Source organism: Prinia subflava, chromosome 8, assembly GCF_021018805.1.
Source record: "Prinia subflava isolate CZ2003 ecotype Zambia chromosome 8, Cam_Psub_1.2, whole genome shotgun sequence".
Lineage (NCBI taxonomy): Eukaryota > Metazoa > Chordata > Aves > Passeriformes > Cisticolidae > Prinia > Prinia subflava.
The window spans coordinates 15430151-15447328 of NC_086254.1; the positions used below are offsets into that span (position 1 = coordinate 15430151).

General features: G+C 70.4%; 1 protein-coding gene across 1 annotated transcript; it reads right to left on the reverse strand.

The window, feature by feature from the left end:
* Positions 1-1699: 1699 nt before the first annotated feature.
* On the reverse strand, positions 1700-12060 carry NCAN (neurocan). Its single transcript, XM_063404830.1, is given in 18 exon segments — positions 1700-1866; positions 1950-2132; positions 2639-2783; positions 3285-3367; positions 3463-3621; positions 3740-3853; positions 4713-4829; positions 5179-5414; positions 5416-6294; positions 6296-6371; positions 6454-6658; positions 6833-6853; positions 6989-7608; positions 7923-8216; positions 8850-8977; positions 9115-9289; positions 10014-10415; positions 11798-12060. Coding segments are annotated over 18 exon segments (4050 nt in total). The 5' UTR covers positions 11871-12060; the 3' UTR covers positions 1700-1726.
* Between the last annotated feature and the right edge of the window lie 5118 nt (positions 12061-17178).

A 17178-nucleotide genomic window follows, 5' to 3' on the forward strand; every position in this document is an offset into this window, starting at 1 on the left:
CATCATCATCATCATCATCATCCTCGGGAGGTGCCACAGGCTCCCCCCGCCCCAAAATCCACCCCCCGCCTTGGCGCTGGGGGGCGGCGGGGTGGTCTCGGCAGCCCCCGGGGCAGCTCCGGCGCGCTCGGCTTGGCCGGGGAGGGGCCGGGGGGCGGCGGGCGCGGAGCCCACCCTGCCGGGCACCGAGCCCACCCTGCGGGGCACCGAGCCCACCCCGCCGGGCACCGGCCGCAGGCTTCGGCAGCCCCGGACGTAGATGAAATAAAAGCTTCGGCCGCTTGGGAGAGCTGAGCGCGGCTCCGCTGTGTCCTTGGGGCACCCCGGGGCCCGTCCCGATGTCCCCGTCCCAGTGTCCCAGTCCCGGTGTCCCAGTCCCGGTGTCCCAGTCCCGGTGTCCCCGGCCCGCTGTCCCCGGCCTGCTGTCCCCGTGCCTGTGTCCCCCGTGCCCGTGTTCCCCGTCCCGGTGTCCCCCGTCCCGGTGTCCCAGTCCCGCTGTCCCCATCCCGGTGTCCCCGTCCCGTTGTCCCCATCCCACTGTCCCCGTCCCGATCGGGGCACGCCCGGGACATCCCGGATTATCGGAGCATCCTTGGATTTATCGGGGATTATCCCGGAGCATCCTTGGATTTATCGGGGCCTGATCCAAGGAGCGGCGGCGGCGCCGGAGCCACCCCGGGGTGTCGCGGGGGTCACCGCGGAGTGCCGGGGGGACTCGGGGGACCTTCCAAGGCCCTAAATCAGCTTTAACGACTGAAAATAAATCCTCTGCCGGGATGTCACCGCCCTGGGAGGGGACAGCGAGCCACGGGGACCTCGGGGTGGAAGACGAGGGGTGTTAAAGGCGGGAATCGCCCCCCAAAATTCCACCGGCGGCTCCACAGCTTGAGGAGGCGCCCTGGCAGGGGACAGGGACAGGGGTGGCGGCCACCACCGCGGGGATTCAGGGCGAGCAGAGCCCTGGGGGGGTTTGGGGTTGCCCGGAATTAATGGGGTGCGCTGAGAGGGGGCGGCCAGGCAAGGGGGACACGTCCCGAGAATCCCAGGAAAGGGCGGGAGGGAGGGGAGAACCCCGCTCAACTGTTAAAAAAATTTATTAAAATGTCCAGCAGTACAGAAAGGCCGAGTCAGAAATGGGGAGGGGGCCGGGGAGGGGACACGGCGGTCACGTCGCGAAGAGCAGAGGCGGGGAAGCGCCGCACACGCACACACGCACACACACACACGCGCCACGGGGACCCGAACCCAAAAGGGACAAAAAGGGACAAAAAGGGACAAAACCCAACCCAGCACCTCCCGGAACAGCGGCCCCGCAGCCGCCGTGCCCCTCCCCAGCCCACCCGGGGGGCGGCGGGCGGGGGGAATGAGGGGCGCAGCTAAAAAAGAACCAGAGTCACCCCAGGTGGGACGCGGGGGGCGCTGCCTGATCCCCCCCGATTTGGGGATTTTGGGGCAGAGCCCAGCTTGGGGAGGAGGATCGGGGGGTCCCTGTGCGGGTCTGGGGGCTCCAGCCCGGGCCGGGGAGGGGACGCTGAGCGCGGGACATGCAGGGAGGGCCGGGGGCGCACACGCAGCCGCCCCCTCCGGATCCTATTCCCTACGGGGCCGGGCATCCTAAAGGAGCTAAAGCCAAAAAAAGGGGAGGGGGGTTAAAAAAGAAGGGCCAGAGGGGCGAGGGGCGGGGGTCGCGGCCCGGGGGGCGGCTCGGGGGGGCTCCCTCTTCTCTCTAGAAGTAGTGCCCCTCCCGCATCCAGTCCAGCCGCGGGTGCCGCCGGTGTTTCCGCCGCTCCTTGTGCTGCCGGTGCTGCCGGTGCGGGTGGCTGTGCCGGTGCCGCCGGTGCCGCCGCGCTCGGTGGGACCGCCTGGCTAACGGGGGGCAAGGAGGGGCCAGCTGGGGGGGGTCAGCGGTTCCTGACCCCCTCCTGGCCCCCGTCCCGCCCCCCACTCACGTTTTGTGCAGAGGATTTTGGGGCGGTCCCACTTGCCGGTGCTGTGGCACCTGACGGTGGGCACGTGGCGCTGGGTGAAGCCCTGGTGGCACTGGTAGCGCACGCTGGAGTGGATGTTGTACTTGTCCTTCTTCTTCCCCACCGGGAAAGCGTTCGGCACCTCCGGGGGGGGCCCGCACAGCACTGGGGAGGGGGATTTTAAAAATAATATTTTAAAAAATGGGATAAAATTTGGGGTGGAAACGCGCTGGATTCAGTCAAACCGGTGCTGGGGTGTCCTCACCCTGAAACGGCTCTGAGGTGCAAAAATCACTTCCCAAAAGGGATAAAAATTGGGATAAATATGCGCTGGATTCACTCAAACCGGTTCTGGTGTGTCCCCACGGCTGCTGGGATGACCCCACCCCTGCTGTGGCTCCGAGGTGCAAAAATCACCTCCCAAAGGGATAAAAATTGGGATAAAAATGCGCTGGATTGACCCAAAGCCCTGCTGGGATGTCCCCAACCCCCACTACGGCTCCGAGGGGCAAAAATGGGAGAGGAAAAATTCCGTCACCCCCCTGGTACTGGGAGTTACTGGGAGTTACTGGGAGGGGACAAGGGACACCAGGGACTGCGGGATGGGGACAGGGACGCCGGGGGCTGCGGGCTGAGGCCGTGCCAGGCCGTGCCGGGCCGTGCCGGGCTACCTGTGCCTTTCTTGCAGATGTAGGGCAGGTTGTAGTTGCAGGGCACGTCGTTCCACTTGCCGATCTCGTGGGACACCAGCACCACGCAGTCCTCGCCGCCCGCGAAGAAGTTGTCGGGTTGGTTCTCCCGCCAGTTCTCGTATTGCTGCGAGGCCACCAGAGTGGGTGAAGCCCCCCGGCACTCCCCGGAGCCCCCTGGAGCCCCCCGGAGCCCCCGAGAACCCGAGCCCCCTGAGCCCCCTCCCCGGAGCTCCCCGAACCCCTCCCCGGAGCTCCCCGAGCCCCTCCCCGGAGCTCCCCGTGCCCCCCGAGCCCCCCGGAGCCTCTCGAGCCCCCCGAGCCCCCTCCCCGGAGCTCCCCGAGCCCCCCGAGCCCCTCCCCGGAGCCCCCCAAGCCCCCTCCCCGGAGCCCCCTGAGCCCCCTCCCCTGAGCCCCCCGTGCCCCCCGAGCCCCCCGGAGCCCCTCGAGCCCCCCGAGCCCCCTCCCCGGACCTCCCCGAGCCCCCCGAGCCCCCCGGAGCCCCTCCTAGCCCCCTCCCCGGAGCTTCCCGAGCCCCCCGAGCCCCCTCCCCGGAGCTCCCCGTGCCCCCTCCCCGGAGCCCCCTGAGCCCCCGAGCCCCCTCCCCGGAGCCCCCCGAGCCCCTCACCAGCCCGGTGTTGTCGGTCCATTGGAAGTCCTGCTCCACGATGCGGTCGTTGAGGCCGATCCAGGTGTTCTCGTGGCCGAAGCCTGCGGGGCAGAGACACCCGCGGCTGGCACGGGGGAGGCGACAGGAGCGCCCTGCCAGGGGAGGGGACACCGGGGAGGGGACACCGGGGACCCACCGTTGATGAAGGCGTGCTCCTCCTGCGAGTGGATGCTGGTGAGGTGCCCGGCGCGGCGGCGGCAGTCGCGCTCCGCGTCCTCCCAGGAGCGCCGGCGGGAGAAGTAGCGGTAGCAGTGCCCCTGGAACTTGTGCCAGTTGTGGTCGCAGCCCTCCGTGTCTGCGGCGACAGTGGCGACAGTGGCGACAGGAGCCGGCCCGGAGCCGCCGGAGAGGCCCCGGCGGTGTCCCCGCGGTGACACGGCCCGGCCGGGCAGGGGACACAGGGGACACCGCACCTTTCTCGCAGCGGCTGCCGCCGTAGCTGGGCAGGCAGAGGCACACGAAGGAGTTCACCTCGTCGATGCAGGTGCCGCCGTTCTGGCACGGGCTGGACAGGCAGTCGTCGATGTCTGCGGGGACAGCGGGAGCTGCGGGCGCGGCGACACCGCCCCGAGGCCGCCACCCTGCCCCGAGCCCTCCGGTGCCACCCCCGCTGCGGCTCGGAGGGGCAAAAATCACTGCCCCAAAGGGGATAAAAATCGGGATAAAAATGCTCTGGATTCACCCAAAGCCCTGCTGGGATGTCCCCACCCCTCTGCTACTCCGAGGGACAAAAATCACTGCCCCAAAGGGGATAAAAATCGGGAAAAATGCTTTTGGTGGGTGGCAGGAAAAATTATCTGCTAGCCTTGGCTGTTATTGACTGGAACAGTTTTAAAACGCTCTGTAACAAAGAGATCTTGGGCTGCTGCTGGCCGAGGCGAGCTGTTGCCATCCTTGAGCTGTGCAAACCCGTTTTGTGGGGCTGATGGCTCAGAAAAGATTCCAGGAGCGCCCGGCAGCAGCCCGGCCCCGGTGGTGCCCACAGCCCCGGCGGTGCCCGCAGCCCGGCCCCGGTGGTGCCCTCAGCCCCGGTGGTGCCCGCAGCCCGGTCCCGGTGGTGCCCGCAACCCCGGCGGTGACCGCAGCCCCGGCGGTGCCCGCAGCCCGGTCCCGGTGGTGCCCGCAGCCCCGGTGGTGCCCGCAGCCCGGTCCCGGTGGTGCCCGCAGCCCGGTCCCGGTGGTGCCCGCAGCCCCGGTGGTGCCCGCAGCCCCGGCCCCGGTGGTGCCCGCAGCCCTGGTGGTGCCCGCAGCCCGGCCCCGGTGGTGCCCGCAGCCCTGGTGGTGCCCGCAGCCCGGTCCCGGTGGTGCCCGCAGCCCTGGTGGTGCCCGCAGCCCGGTCCCGGTGGTGCCCGCAGCCCCGGCCCCGGTGGTGCCCGCAGCCCTCACCGATCTCGCAGTTCTCGCCGGTGAAGCCCGGCGCGCAGCTGCAGCCGCACACGGTGCCGTTGGCGCGGCTCGTCCCGCCGTGCAGGCACGGGTTGCTGTGGCACGGGTCCGGCGGCGCTGCGGGGCGGCGGCAGCGCCCTGAGCCGGGCTGGGCCGGGGGCGCGGTGCCCCCCGCCCGCGCCAACCCCGCTCCCACCCCGCGGGCGGGGACATTTGGGGATAAAAGCAGCGGCACAGCCCGGACCCTCCGCCCCAAGACCGCCAGTTCTCCCCGTGCCCACCAGGTCTGGGGCTCACGGCTCCCCGTGCCCGCAGCCCCCCGGTGCCCGCAGCCCCCCGGTGCCCGCAGCCCCCCGTGCCCGCAGCCCCCCGTGCCCCCAGCCCCCGGTGCCCGCAGCCCCCCGTGCCCGCAGCCCCCCGTGCCCCCAGCCCCCGGTGCCCGCAGCCCCCCGTGCCCGCCCCTCACCGTGCCCGCCGCCGTTGCCGGTGTCCCCCCAGGCCAGCAGCTCCCGCTCGTCCAGCGCCGGTTCCTCGCCGCTGCCGCTGTCGCCGTCCAGCAGCGGGGACCCCCCCGTGCCCCCCAGCTCTGGCTCCGCCGAGGGCTCGAGGAGCAGCCCCGCGCTCGGGGACCCCGCGGGCTCTGTCCCCACCGGGCAGGGGACACCGGGGGACGGCCAGGGCCCGCGGGGGGGCCGAGCCGAGGGGCGCGGGGGGCTCTTCCCTCTTGGCCTCCCCGGAGGAATCCTCCTCACCGGGGGCTGCTGGAGCGTCCGGGGGTGTGGGGACAGCCGGGGGGCTGCCGGGGGGCCGCGGGGGGCCCGGGGGGGACAGGAGGAACTGCTCGGCTGCCCCCGGTTCGGAGCGGGGGGTGGGCTGCGGCTCTGGGGCAGCGAAGCCGGTGGACCCCTCCTCGACCCCCGGCTCCAGCATCGCCTCCGGCCGCTCGGTGCTGGCCCACAGCACCGCCTCGGTGGCCCTGGGGGACGGGGACGGTGAGGGGACATCCCAGGCCGGGGGGGACGCGGCTGCGACTCTGCTGGGCCGGGCCGTGCCGTTCCCGACATCCCGGGATTCTTCCGGCCGTTCCTGGCCGGGCCGGGCCGTGCCATTCTCAACATCCCGGGATTCCTCCTGCCACTCCTGGCCGGGCCGGTCCGTGCCATTCCCGACATCCCGGGATTGCCCCGGCCACTCCTGGCCGGGTCGGGCCGCCCCGTGGGGAGCAGTGGGCCCGGGAGAAGCCCCCCGGGTGTGGCCGGGGGTGGCGGGGTGTCCCTCGGGGAGGGAGGGAGCCCCCGGCTCCGGGAATGTCACCGCCTTCCTCTGCCTCTCCAGCGCGCCGTCCCCGCCGGCCCCGCCGCCGTCCCCGCGGGGCTGCGGGGACAGCTCGGGACCCTCGGCCACCAGCGGGGCCGGGGGCAGCGGGGGCAGCGGGGGCTCGGAGCTCTCCTGGGAGGGGGCGTCCCCGGAGAAGTCCTCGGTGACATCCGCGGGTGGCCTCGGGGAGTCCCCGCGGGCTCCGGGGATGTCCCGGTGGTCCCGAGCGTCGCGGGGAGCGGCGGGGGACGGGGCCGGGGCCGGGGGGGGTCCCTGCGGCGGTCCCTGAATCCCTCGGGGCCGGCGGGAGGGACACGGCGGCGGCGGGCGGGGCCGTGAGCTCTGCAAGAGACGGCACCGCCAGGGGGTCACCGGGGGGGTGGCGGCGGCGCGGGGACCCCCGGCCGTGTCTGGTGTCACTTACCGGGCCCGATGTCCCCATCCAGAGCCCTGGGGGGCGCGTGGGGACCCTCCCGCGGGGGGCTCTCGCTGCCGGCCCGGGGGAGGCTCCAGAGCTCCGCGGCGCCGGCTGCGGCTCCCTTCGCCTCCTGCGCCAGCCCGGGGACCTGGGTGACAATCCCTGCGGCCACCTCGGGGTGTCCAGGCACCGTGGGGTCCCCTGCTGCCACCTCGGGGTGTCCAAACACCCCAGTGTCCCCAGTTGTCACCTCGGGGTCTCCAAACACCGCAGTGTCCCCAGCTGTCACCTCGGGGTCTTCAGGCACTGCAGTGTCCCCAGTTGCCACCTCAGGGTGTCCAGGCACCGTGGTGTCCCCTGCTGTCGCCTCGGGGTCTCCAGGCACCGTGGGGTCCCCAGGTGCCACCTCAGGGTGTCCAGGCACTGCAGTGTCCCCAGTTGTCACCTCAGGGTCTCCAGGCACCGTGGGGTCTCCTGCTGTCACCTCAGGGTCTCCAGGCACCGTGGTGTCCCTTGCTGTCACCTCAGGGTGTTCAGGCACTGCAGTGTCCCCTGCTGTCACCTCGGGGTCGCGGCCGTGCCGCTGGAGCTGGAAGTAGCGCCCGTTCAGGCCGGGGTAGCTCCTCCTGGGGGCGCTGGAGATGCCCGGGGGGGCGCTGGGGGTCCCCGGGGCCTCGCTGGGGACAGTCCCCAGCCCGGCCGGTGCCGAGGACACCGGGGATCCCTCAGGGTCTCCCGGAGCGGGGCCGGCGCTGGGAGGATCCTGCCGGGAGCTCTCCGGAGCCCGATCCACGGCGTTGAGAAGCTCCTCGTGGTGAGGCCACGCCGGCGAGGGGCCCGCGGTGGGCGGCGGGGATGCGGCACCGCCCGGTCCCGTCCCCGGTGCCTCCGGTGCCTCCGGTGCCAGGGCAGTGCCCGGGCGGTCACCGCGCGGTGCCACCGGGCCGCCGTCGCCCGGCCGCAGCTGCTCGTCCTCATCCTCGCCCGGCCCCGCTGGGCCCGGGGGTGGCAGGAGGTCGTAGCGGTGGCGGGGGATGTCGCGGGTGTCCCCGGACGCGCCCGGCTCCTCGCCGTGCTCCACCAGCACGTTGTCGCTGCCGGGCGGCTCGGGCGCGGGTGGCACCGGCAGCACCGGCTCCTCCGCGTCGCCGAGCCCCGCGGCTGAGGGGGGCAAAAATTTGGGGCCGTTTTTGGGGGTAAAAAACCCCGCCAGCATCAGCGGTGGCACCGAGGGCACCCCGAGGGGGGTCCTGTAGCCCCCCTCGAGTGCCAGCTCCGAGCACCGCATCCCCCTCCCCGCACCCAGAGCTCCCTCCCAGCGCCGCTCTCCTCATTAATTCACCTCATTAACCCTCCAATTAACTATTAACCCGCAGCAATTTTCGCGGCTGTGAGGGCTGATCCCCGAGGGACGGAGGGAGCGGCCGGGGCGGGGGGCGCAGCTCGGGGCGGGGGGCTCTGGGGGTCCCCCTCACCTTTGTAGCAGTAGGCGTCGAACCTGGAGGCGGGCGGGGGGAAGCCGGTGCGGTTCGGGAATTGGTAGAGGGTCCGCACGCCGGGGGTCTCCCCCCCGCACTTCCTGCGCGCCTGGCGGATGGGGTAGCGCACGCTGCCGTCCGCCAGCCAGCCCGGGTCGCACCGGTCCAGGCCCTGTCGCCAGGCCAGGTAGAGCTGGCCCGTGGTGGCCAGAGACGCCCCCCGGCTCCGGCAGTGCCCGCGGGCGCCCTGCCAGGTGAAGCGCCCCGGGGCCGTGGCGTGGAACACCGTCCCTGCGGGAGAGGGGGCGTTGGGGACACGCGGGGACAGGGGGGCGTTGGGGACACGCGGGGACAGGGGGAGGTGCTGGGGACACGCGGGGATGGGGGGATATGTTGGGGACACGCGGGGACAGGGGGAGATGTTGGGGACACGCGGGGACAGGGGGAGGTGCTGGGGACACGCGGGGATGGGGGGATATGTCGGGGACACGCGGGGACAGGGGGAGATGTTGGGGACACGCGGGGACGGGAAGGGGCGGCTCGGGGATGTCCTTGTGGTGGGTGACGGTGACAAGGATGGCACGGGGAGCTGGCACCCGCCCTGCAGGACACTCGGACATGGCATGGCCAGGGAGGGACAGCCCTGGGCACCCATCCATGCTCCTGGTCACACCCTGGGCACCAAGGGACACCCATGGGCACCCATCGGCCACACCCCGGGCACCCAAGGGACCCCCCGGGTGCCCATCGGCCACGCCCTGGGCACCAGGGGCCCTCTCCGGGTCCCCCTCTCGGCCCGCAGCCCTTGCCATGGGCACCAAAGGGACACCCCTGGGGTACCAAGGGATTCCCCCGGGCTCCCCCCCGGCCACACCCTGGTCACCCAAGGGCCCCCCCGGGCGCCCCCCGGCGCGCAGCCCTTGCCTCGCAGCTCCCGGGAGTAGCAGTAGACGTCGTAGCGCTCGGCGGGCTCCCTGCGGCCGTAGCTGCGCACCCCGGGGAGGCTGTCGCGATCCCCGTAGCAGCCGGGTCGCGACAGGGTGATGGGGTACCTGCGGAGGGGCACGGTGGGGCCGGGCTCGGCGGGCAGGGGGTGCCCGGGGGATGCCCGGGGGGTGCCCGGGGGATGCCCGGGGGGTACCCGGGGGGTACCCGGGGGTGCCCGGGGGTGCCCGCCCCCCACACCCACCGCACGCTCTGGTCGCTGAGCCAGCCCGCGTCGCAGTTGTCGTAGCCGTCCTCGAAGGCGGCCTGCAGGTGCCGGGGGGAGGCGATGACGGCGGAGTTGTCGCGACAGGCGCGACGGGCGGCCGGGAAGCTCAGGGCGTAGCGCCGGCCCTCGGGGCGGTAATGGAACACAACGCCTGGAGAGGGCACAGGAGAGAAGGGATGGCACCGGGGGGGCAGCGCTGGCACCGGGGGGGCAGCAGGGGCAGGGAGGGTAATAAATAATAAATAAATGGGGGGCAGGGAATAGATGGGGTGCAGGAAATAAATACGGTGTAGGGAATAAATGGAGTATAGGGAATAAATGGGGCACACAGCTCTCATGTGGGGTTCATGCCTCTTATTATAGAGAATAAATGGGGTACAGGGAACAAGTGGGGTGCACAGCTCACATGTGGGGCGCACAGAGCACATGGGGTGCAGGGAATAAATGGAGTATAGGGAATAAATGGGGTGCACAGCCCTCATGGGGTACACAGCTCTCATGTGGGGCACACACCTTGCATATGGGGCACAGAACACTCAGGGGGCACACAGCTCACCTATGGGGCCCACACCCCTCCCGCTGCTCACACCTCCCCCTCACCCCCCAACCCTCCCACCTCCCCTCCCCTCCAGCCCCCTCACCACCCCCCTATCCCCCCATCCCCTCCAGCCCCCTCACCACCCCCTATCCCCCCATCCCCTCACCCCCTCACCATCCCCCCATCCCCTCACCACCCCCTATCCCCCCATCCCCTCACCACCTCACCACCCCCTATCCCCCCATCCCCTCACCCCCTCACCATCCCCCCATCCCCTCACCACCCCCTATCCCCCCATCCCCTCTCCCCCTCGGCCCCACGCCCTGGCCGGGCTCACCCGTCACCTCCAGCGGCAGCAGCTCCTGCTCGTCCTCGATGCCCGCCACCACCTGGCAGCGGTAGAGCCCCGCGTCGCTGGCGCGGGCCGCCCGCAGCTCCAGCGAGGCGTTCGAGCGCTCACGGCCGTAGCCGGGCAGCGACGCTCGGCCCTCGTAGCCCTTGGCCACCTTCACCGCGTCGCCCTTGGCCACCAGCACGGGCGCGTCCTCGCCGCGGCCCCCGGCAGAGCGCACCTTGCTCCATTTGACCCGCGGGGGCTCGGGGGGCTCGTTGGGGCCCAGCGAGGCCGAGGGGTGCAGCTGGAAGAGGCAGGGCAGCGTGGCGGGCTCGCCCAGCCCCACACGGATCGCCCGGTGCTGCGCCCGGTGGATGTGGATCAGCTTCCCCTCGTCCTGCGAGCCTGCGGGGACAGCGGCGGGGATGCCACGGGGGGTTTGGGGGTCACGGGTGGGGGAGTGGAGGGGTGGGGGGGGGTCTGTGGGGCACCCCAGGGAAGCTCTGCCTGCCGTGGAGTGGGGCTGGGGGCATTGTGGGGTGTGGTGGGCTCTGTGGGGCACTCCTGAGCTCCTAAAGAAGAGCAGGAACTGCAATGATGGATTGGGATAAAGCTCTGCTCCCCTTGGAGTGGGGCTGGGGGCATCACGGGCTGTGGGGGGCTCTGTGGGGCACCCCTGGGCACCCCAAGAGGAGGAGGAACGGGGATGATGGATTGGGATAAAGCTCTGACTCCCTTGGAGTGGGGCTGGGGGCATCACGAGCTGTGGGGGCTCTGATGTGGGCACCTCTGAGCCCCTCAGGAAAGCTCTGCTCCCCATGGAGTGGGGCTGGGGGCATCTCAGCCCCCCCGGGATGTCCCCAGGCTGTGGCCGCCGCTCTGCACCCCTGGGTGCCACACGGCTCCCAGGGGACCCCAGCGCTCCCCGGCCCTGCCCGCAGACGGGGATCCCTCGCCGCCGAACCCGGGTGGCACCAGCGGAAAAGCCAGCCCCGAGCTGGGACAAAGCGCGACAGGACCGCCACCACCCTCTCTTCATCCTCCTCCTCCTCCTCGCTGTCCCGCGCTAATCCCGCCCCAGCCTGTGCAAATCCCCCGCGGCTCGGACCCGCCGCGGAGCCCCCGGTGGGCTCAGGGACAGGGGGGGACAGCGGGGGGCAGGGGACAGCGGGGGGCAGGGGACAGCGGGGGGCAGGGGACAGCGGGGGCCCGGGGACAGCGGGGGGCAGGGGACAGCGGGGGGCAGGGGACAGCGAGGGGCAGGGGACGGGGGGGGGGTCTGGGGCAGCGGGGGGCAGGGGACAGCGGGGGCCCGGGGACAGCGAGGGGCAGGGGACAGCGGGGGGCAGGGGACAGCGAGGGGCAGGGGACAGCGGGGGGCAGGGGACAGCGGGGGGCAGGGGACAGCGGGGGGCCGGGGACAGCCTCTAATCCCCCCCTGGACCCTCCTCCCCCACCCTGGCCGCACCCCGACCCCAAAGCCCCCCGAGCCGCGGTGTCCCCGCCGCGGGGGACAGGGCGGGGGACACGGCTCAGGGACACGGCTCAGGGACACGGCTCAGGGACACGGCAAATCCCGGGGGGCTCAGCCGGGCCGTGGGGAGGGGGCAGCCCGCGGGATTAAGGATTTAAGGTCTCGCCTGCAGCGATCCCAAGGCGGGGAGGGAGGGAGGGGGCGCGGTGGCCTGGGGGGTTTCTCCCTCACTAATCCCGAGCCCCGCCCGGTTTTTCCTCCCCGTGGGGATTCTCTGCGGCCCGGGGTTCACCGCTCCCGGGGCAGCACTCACCCAGGACGGCGATGGGGAGCAGCGAGAGGCCGAGCAGGAGGCAGCGGGCGGCATCCCCCATCACATGGACCATGCTTGCCCTGCAAGGACAGCGCGGGCTGCCAGGCCGGGGCTCCCGGGATCCCCGCGGAGAGCCGGGCCTCGCCCCCGGCACCGGCACCGGCACCGGCGGGGGTGTCCCCTCCGTGTCCCCTCCGCCCGTGACATCGCCGGGGCACGCGGGGGTCCCGCAGCCCCCCGGGAGCGAAGGGTGGGCACTGGGAGGTCCCTCCCGGCGCTGAGAGCTGCGGGAGGGTCTCCAAAGCATTGGGGAGCGGGGGGGGGGGGGGCAGTGGTGGGGGGGTCACGGCTGGCACGGGCACAGCCGCTGGCTGGGGGCTGCCACCGGCACCCACTGGCTGTCACCGCTGTCACCGTGATGGCACAACTGTCACCAGGTGCCCACCAACATCACCCAGTGCCCACCACCATCACCCAGTGCCCACCACCACCAGCACCTAGTGCCCACCAGCATCACACAGGGCCCACCATCACACAGTGCCCACCACCGTTGTCACCGTGATGGCACAACTGTCACGAGGTGCCCACCACCATCACCCAGTGCCCACCAGCATCACTCAGTTTCCCTCACCATCACCAAATCCCACCACCATCATCACCCCTCATGGATACAACCATCTCCTGGTGTTCCCCACCGTAACTCAGTGTCCATCACCATCACCCAGTGCCCACCAGCATCACCCAGTTCCCATCACAGCCATCACCCAGTCCCTGTCACCATCACCCAGTCCCTGTCACTGTCACCCAGTTCCTGTCACCGTCACCCAGTTCCTGGTGCCATCACCCAGTCCCTGTCACCGTCACCCAGTCCCTGTCACCGTCACCCAGTCCCTGTCACCGTCACCCAGTCCCTGTCACCATCACGCAGTTCCTGTCACCATCACCCAGTTCCTGGTGCCATCACCCAGTTCCTGTCACCAGCACCCACCACCACCTCTCAGCCCCGGCCGAGCAGAGGCAGCGGGGACCCCCCCAGCACCCCCAGACCCCAAAGTGCCACCAAGGCCCCACGAGCTTGAACCGAACCCCGAGCGCCCCCCCTGCCAGACCCACCCCGGGGTTTGCTGCCCTGCCCTGTCCCAGACGGGGATTTGGGGACCCCCCCGGCCTTTGGGGGGCACCAGGAGCCCCCCGCGCCTCCCCCGCTGCCCAAACCCGGTCTCTGCCTCATCCCCCATCCCTGCTGCTCCATTTTCCAGCCCTTGATGCCTCCTTCTGTCCCTTCCGCGCTTTCATGGGACGGAAATAGAAGGAAAGAACGAAATGGCGAGAAAAAAGGAGACCCCCCCGTGTTCCGCGCCGGCAAAGGGCCTTTTTTGGGGGATGCAAAATCGCTTTTTATCTGATTTCTTCTAGAGAAAAAAGCCTTGGCAGCTCTGCGGGGCGCTCTGCCCCCAAAGCCAGCTGCTGGGAGGGGACAGGGAGGTGACCCGGGAAATTCCCGGGGTCAGGAATGGGCAGCGGGATCTGCCTTTGCCCAGATAAATCCCCCGGGGGCTGGAAAATCCCCAAAGCAGCCCCGGGGCTGCTCCAGGGCAGCGACAGCAGCTCCGGGAAGGAAATTCCTCTGGGTCAGCATCGCCAGCACCAAACTTTTCCCTTTTTTCCAGCTCCGGGGTAAAAACAGAATTTCCTCGGCGCTGTCGGGGTGGGAGGTTCCGGTTCATCCCAGTGAAATGTGGATTTTGGCGTTCTGGGGTGTGCAGGAGCTGCCCCAGGACAAAGCGACAGCGCCGTGACCTTGGGCCAGGCACGGGTGGGGACACTGGGTGAGGGGTGGGGACAGTGGGATGGGGACAGTGGGTGTGGGATAGGGCCAATGGGATGGGGACAGTGGGATTGAGATGGGGACAGTGGGATGGGGACATTGGGTGTGGGATGGGGACAGTGGGGTGGGGACAGTGGGAAGGGGACAGTGGGATGGGGACAGTGGGTGTGGGATGGGGACAGTGGGGTGGGGCAGTGGGATGGGGACATCAGGTGTGGGATGGGGACAGTGGGTGTGGGATGGGGACATCAGGGGTGGGATGGGGATATTGGGGTGGGATGGGGACATTGGGATGGGGTGGGGACATTGGGGTGGGATGGGGACATCCAGGACACCCAGCACCGGGTGACGAGGGTGGCCTGGGCTGCGCTCACGCACATCCCAAGGCTCCAGACCCCCCTGTTTTGGGATTTCCCTCTTTCTGAAAGCTTTTTTGGGATTCCCACCCATCTTTCTGTCCCCGCTGCAGCTTCCGGGTGATTTTTCCCAAACGAGATTTTTAAGGGGGACAACAGCGACGGGATCTTGCTCCCTGCCACCTTCCTGGGATCTTCCCCTTCTCCATCCTCCTCCTCCCTGGCCCGTGGAGCAGCACCCGGTGACAACTCAGGGCCACCAGCCCCGGACCGAGGGTGAAATCCCCGAAATCCTCCTGGGAGCAGAAATCCTGCTCGGAGCAGAAATCCTGCTCTGAGCATTCACTCAGAGCTGCGATTTCTTTAAATCACACCAAAGTTGCTCTTTGTCTTTCCAGCCTCTCCCCGGGCGGCTGCGGGGCCGGGATTTGCGGGATGGGGCTGGGGGTCCCTGAGCACCCCCCCCCGGGTGCTGCGGGGGGCTCGGGGTTTGGGTTTTGGGGTCGGGGTTCGGGTTTGGGGGTCGCAGGGCTGAGCCCGGCCTGAGCATTCCCGCAGGATTTGCCTCCGCAGCAGGAAAAGCGGGAAAGGCCGGGCCGGCAGCACCTGGGAGAGCTCAGCTGTCCCCAAACTCCTGTCACAGCGGGGACAGGACACGGCGCTGCCGCTCTGGGGACACCCGGCTGTCCCCGCTGCCCAGGGGACACGCAGGGGACACACAGGGGACACGCTCCCCGCGGCTCTGCCCCCTCCGTGTCCCCTGCCCCTCACAGGACCCCCGGTAAGAGGCTGAGCCAGCAGAAAGTTCCTGCCGGGGTCAGCACAGAGTGACACCGGGGAAAGTGCCAGCCCTGCCGGGGCCACCACACCCCGCGGTGTCCCCTGGCAGGGTCCCCGCAGCCGGGCGGGGTCCCCGGGGCAGGACCGTTCCCCTCTGCTCGGGATCCACGGCCCAGCCCCGGAGGGTGGCACGGCAGGGCCGGGATGTGGCCGTGCCACCGGGACCGGCCCGGGAGGGATCCCCGGGAATGGCCGGGGCAGGATCCAGGCGGGATTGAGGCAGCCTGGGGGTGGCACGGACACATCCTGACCCTGCGGTGCCACCGGGACCGGCCCGGGATGGATCCCGGATCCCAGGCAGGATCCAGCTGGGATTGGGCACGGCCGCATCCCGACCCTGCCATGCCAGCAGGACCAGCCCAGGATTGATCCCGGGGTCCCAGGCAGGATCCAGGTTGGATTGAGGCAGCCCAGAGTGGCACGGCAGGGTCAGGATGTGGCCGTGACACCGGGACTGGCCTGGGATGGATCCCCGATCCCAGGCAGGATCCAGCCGGGATTCCCAGGGAGCGCAGCCGCGGGCTGGGCCCTGTCGGTGTCACCACGCAGCGCCCGGAGGTGACAGCGGGACCAGTGGGGGTGGCACAGGGGGTGGCGAGGTGACGGAGGTGGCCGGGCCACCGCGGCCACCGAGGCCCCGGTTTCACGGCGGGGTGTCCCCGCAGTGGGGGCGGTGTCACCGTGACGTCCCCAAGGCCACGCGTGTCCCCGCGGCGCCCCAGCCCCACCGGGGCCACGGCAGACGAGAGAAATCTAAAATAACACCGGTGCCAAACGCCCCCCCAAACCCCCCCAAACCCGGGCGAACATTGTCACATCTGTCACTAGCTGTCACCTCATGAATAATTCATCCTGCTCATGAATATGCAAAGCCGGCGCCAGTGATTAGCTCGAGCTGAAACGGAGCTTAATTCCACACAGGCCGCCGGGACCACCCGGTCAGTTCGGGGGTCACCTGTGCCCCCCACCCCTCCCCGAGCCCGGGCTGGGGCTCGGAGGGGATCGCGGGGTCCGCACGGAGCAGAGGGGACATTCGGGACAGCGCTGGGGACACGGCGAGGGTGGCAGCACGGAGGAGGCGCTGCCCACCAACCCGGGCAGCAGCGGGACATTGGTGTCCCCACCCTGGTGGCACCGCAGTTCCGTGAGCGCCACCAGCTGTCCCCACGCACCCCGCAGCCCCCATGACCTCTGTTGTCCCCGCGGGTCACTCCGGCCAGCGGTGCCACCCCCTCGACGTGTCCCCCACACCGCTGCCAACCCCGGGGGGCTCCTCCTGCGCCCCCCACCCCTAACCCCGAGCACCCCTGACGCCCCCTCCCCACGGCACCCACCTCCCTCCCAGCGCCGCGGTGTCCCCAGCGGGGCCCGGGGGTGGCCCGGGGGTGTCCCGGGGGTGGCCCGGGGGTGGCCCGGGGGTGTCCCCCGGGGCTGCGCGGCCGTGGCAGGAGCCCAGCGGCGGGGCCGGCTCGGCGTCCCCTCCTCTCTGCCCACAACAAAGGAATTCTGCAAACCTCGCTGCCGTCACATCTCACAGGCAACGTGATGCTCCCGCTCCCCCCAGCCCTGCCGGAATAAATTAGCACCTCGGGAAACTGAGATCCCGTCCAATATGGGCCCTTTGCCGGGTGCGATTTTTATTAGGCAGACAGTCTGCAGCTTTTATTTTAGAATTTGCTCCTTTTTTTTTAATTTTTAAATTTTTTTTTGGATTTATCTATTCTTTTTTTGGTTGTTGTTTTTGCCCTTCTTTCTGCCTCTCCCCGGGAGCCCCGGGGCCGGCATCGCTCGGAGCCCTCGGCGACACCGCCAGCCCCGCCGGTGGCCCGGCCACACGCTGAGAGGGGACCCCGACCCCGCTCCCGGTGCCCAAAACCGGGGGGAGACCCCCGGGCCGGCGGGCCTGGCACGGATCCAGGCCCTGGCCCCGCTGTCCCCCCGGTTTTGGGGTTTGCCGAGCCCTCTCCGCACCCACATCCATCCATCCGCCCACCCCGCCGTGTCCCCGCGCCGGGGACATCTCTGCCGTGGCACTCTGTCCCCCGTGGCGGGGACATTCCCGGTGTCACCGGCAAGGTGGCCCAGGCGCCCCCGGCTGTGGCACTGCAGGGAGGTGACACCCTGGTGGCACCCATGGCTGTCCTGCCACCCCTGGCCACCCTGGCCACCAGCTCCTCTGGGGGGCTCAAGGCAGCGCGTCCCGCTGTCCCCAGCCGCGTGTGTCCCCCTGTCCTCGGTGCCGGTGATCCCCAGCCCGTGAGGGCTCCGGTCCTCGCGGTGTCCCCCTGTCCCGGTGTCCCCCTGTCCCGGTGTCCCCCTGTCCCGGTGTCCCCGCAGCGCCAGTGGCCACGCCCCCA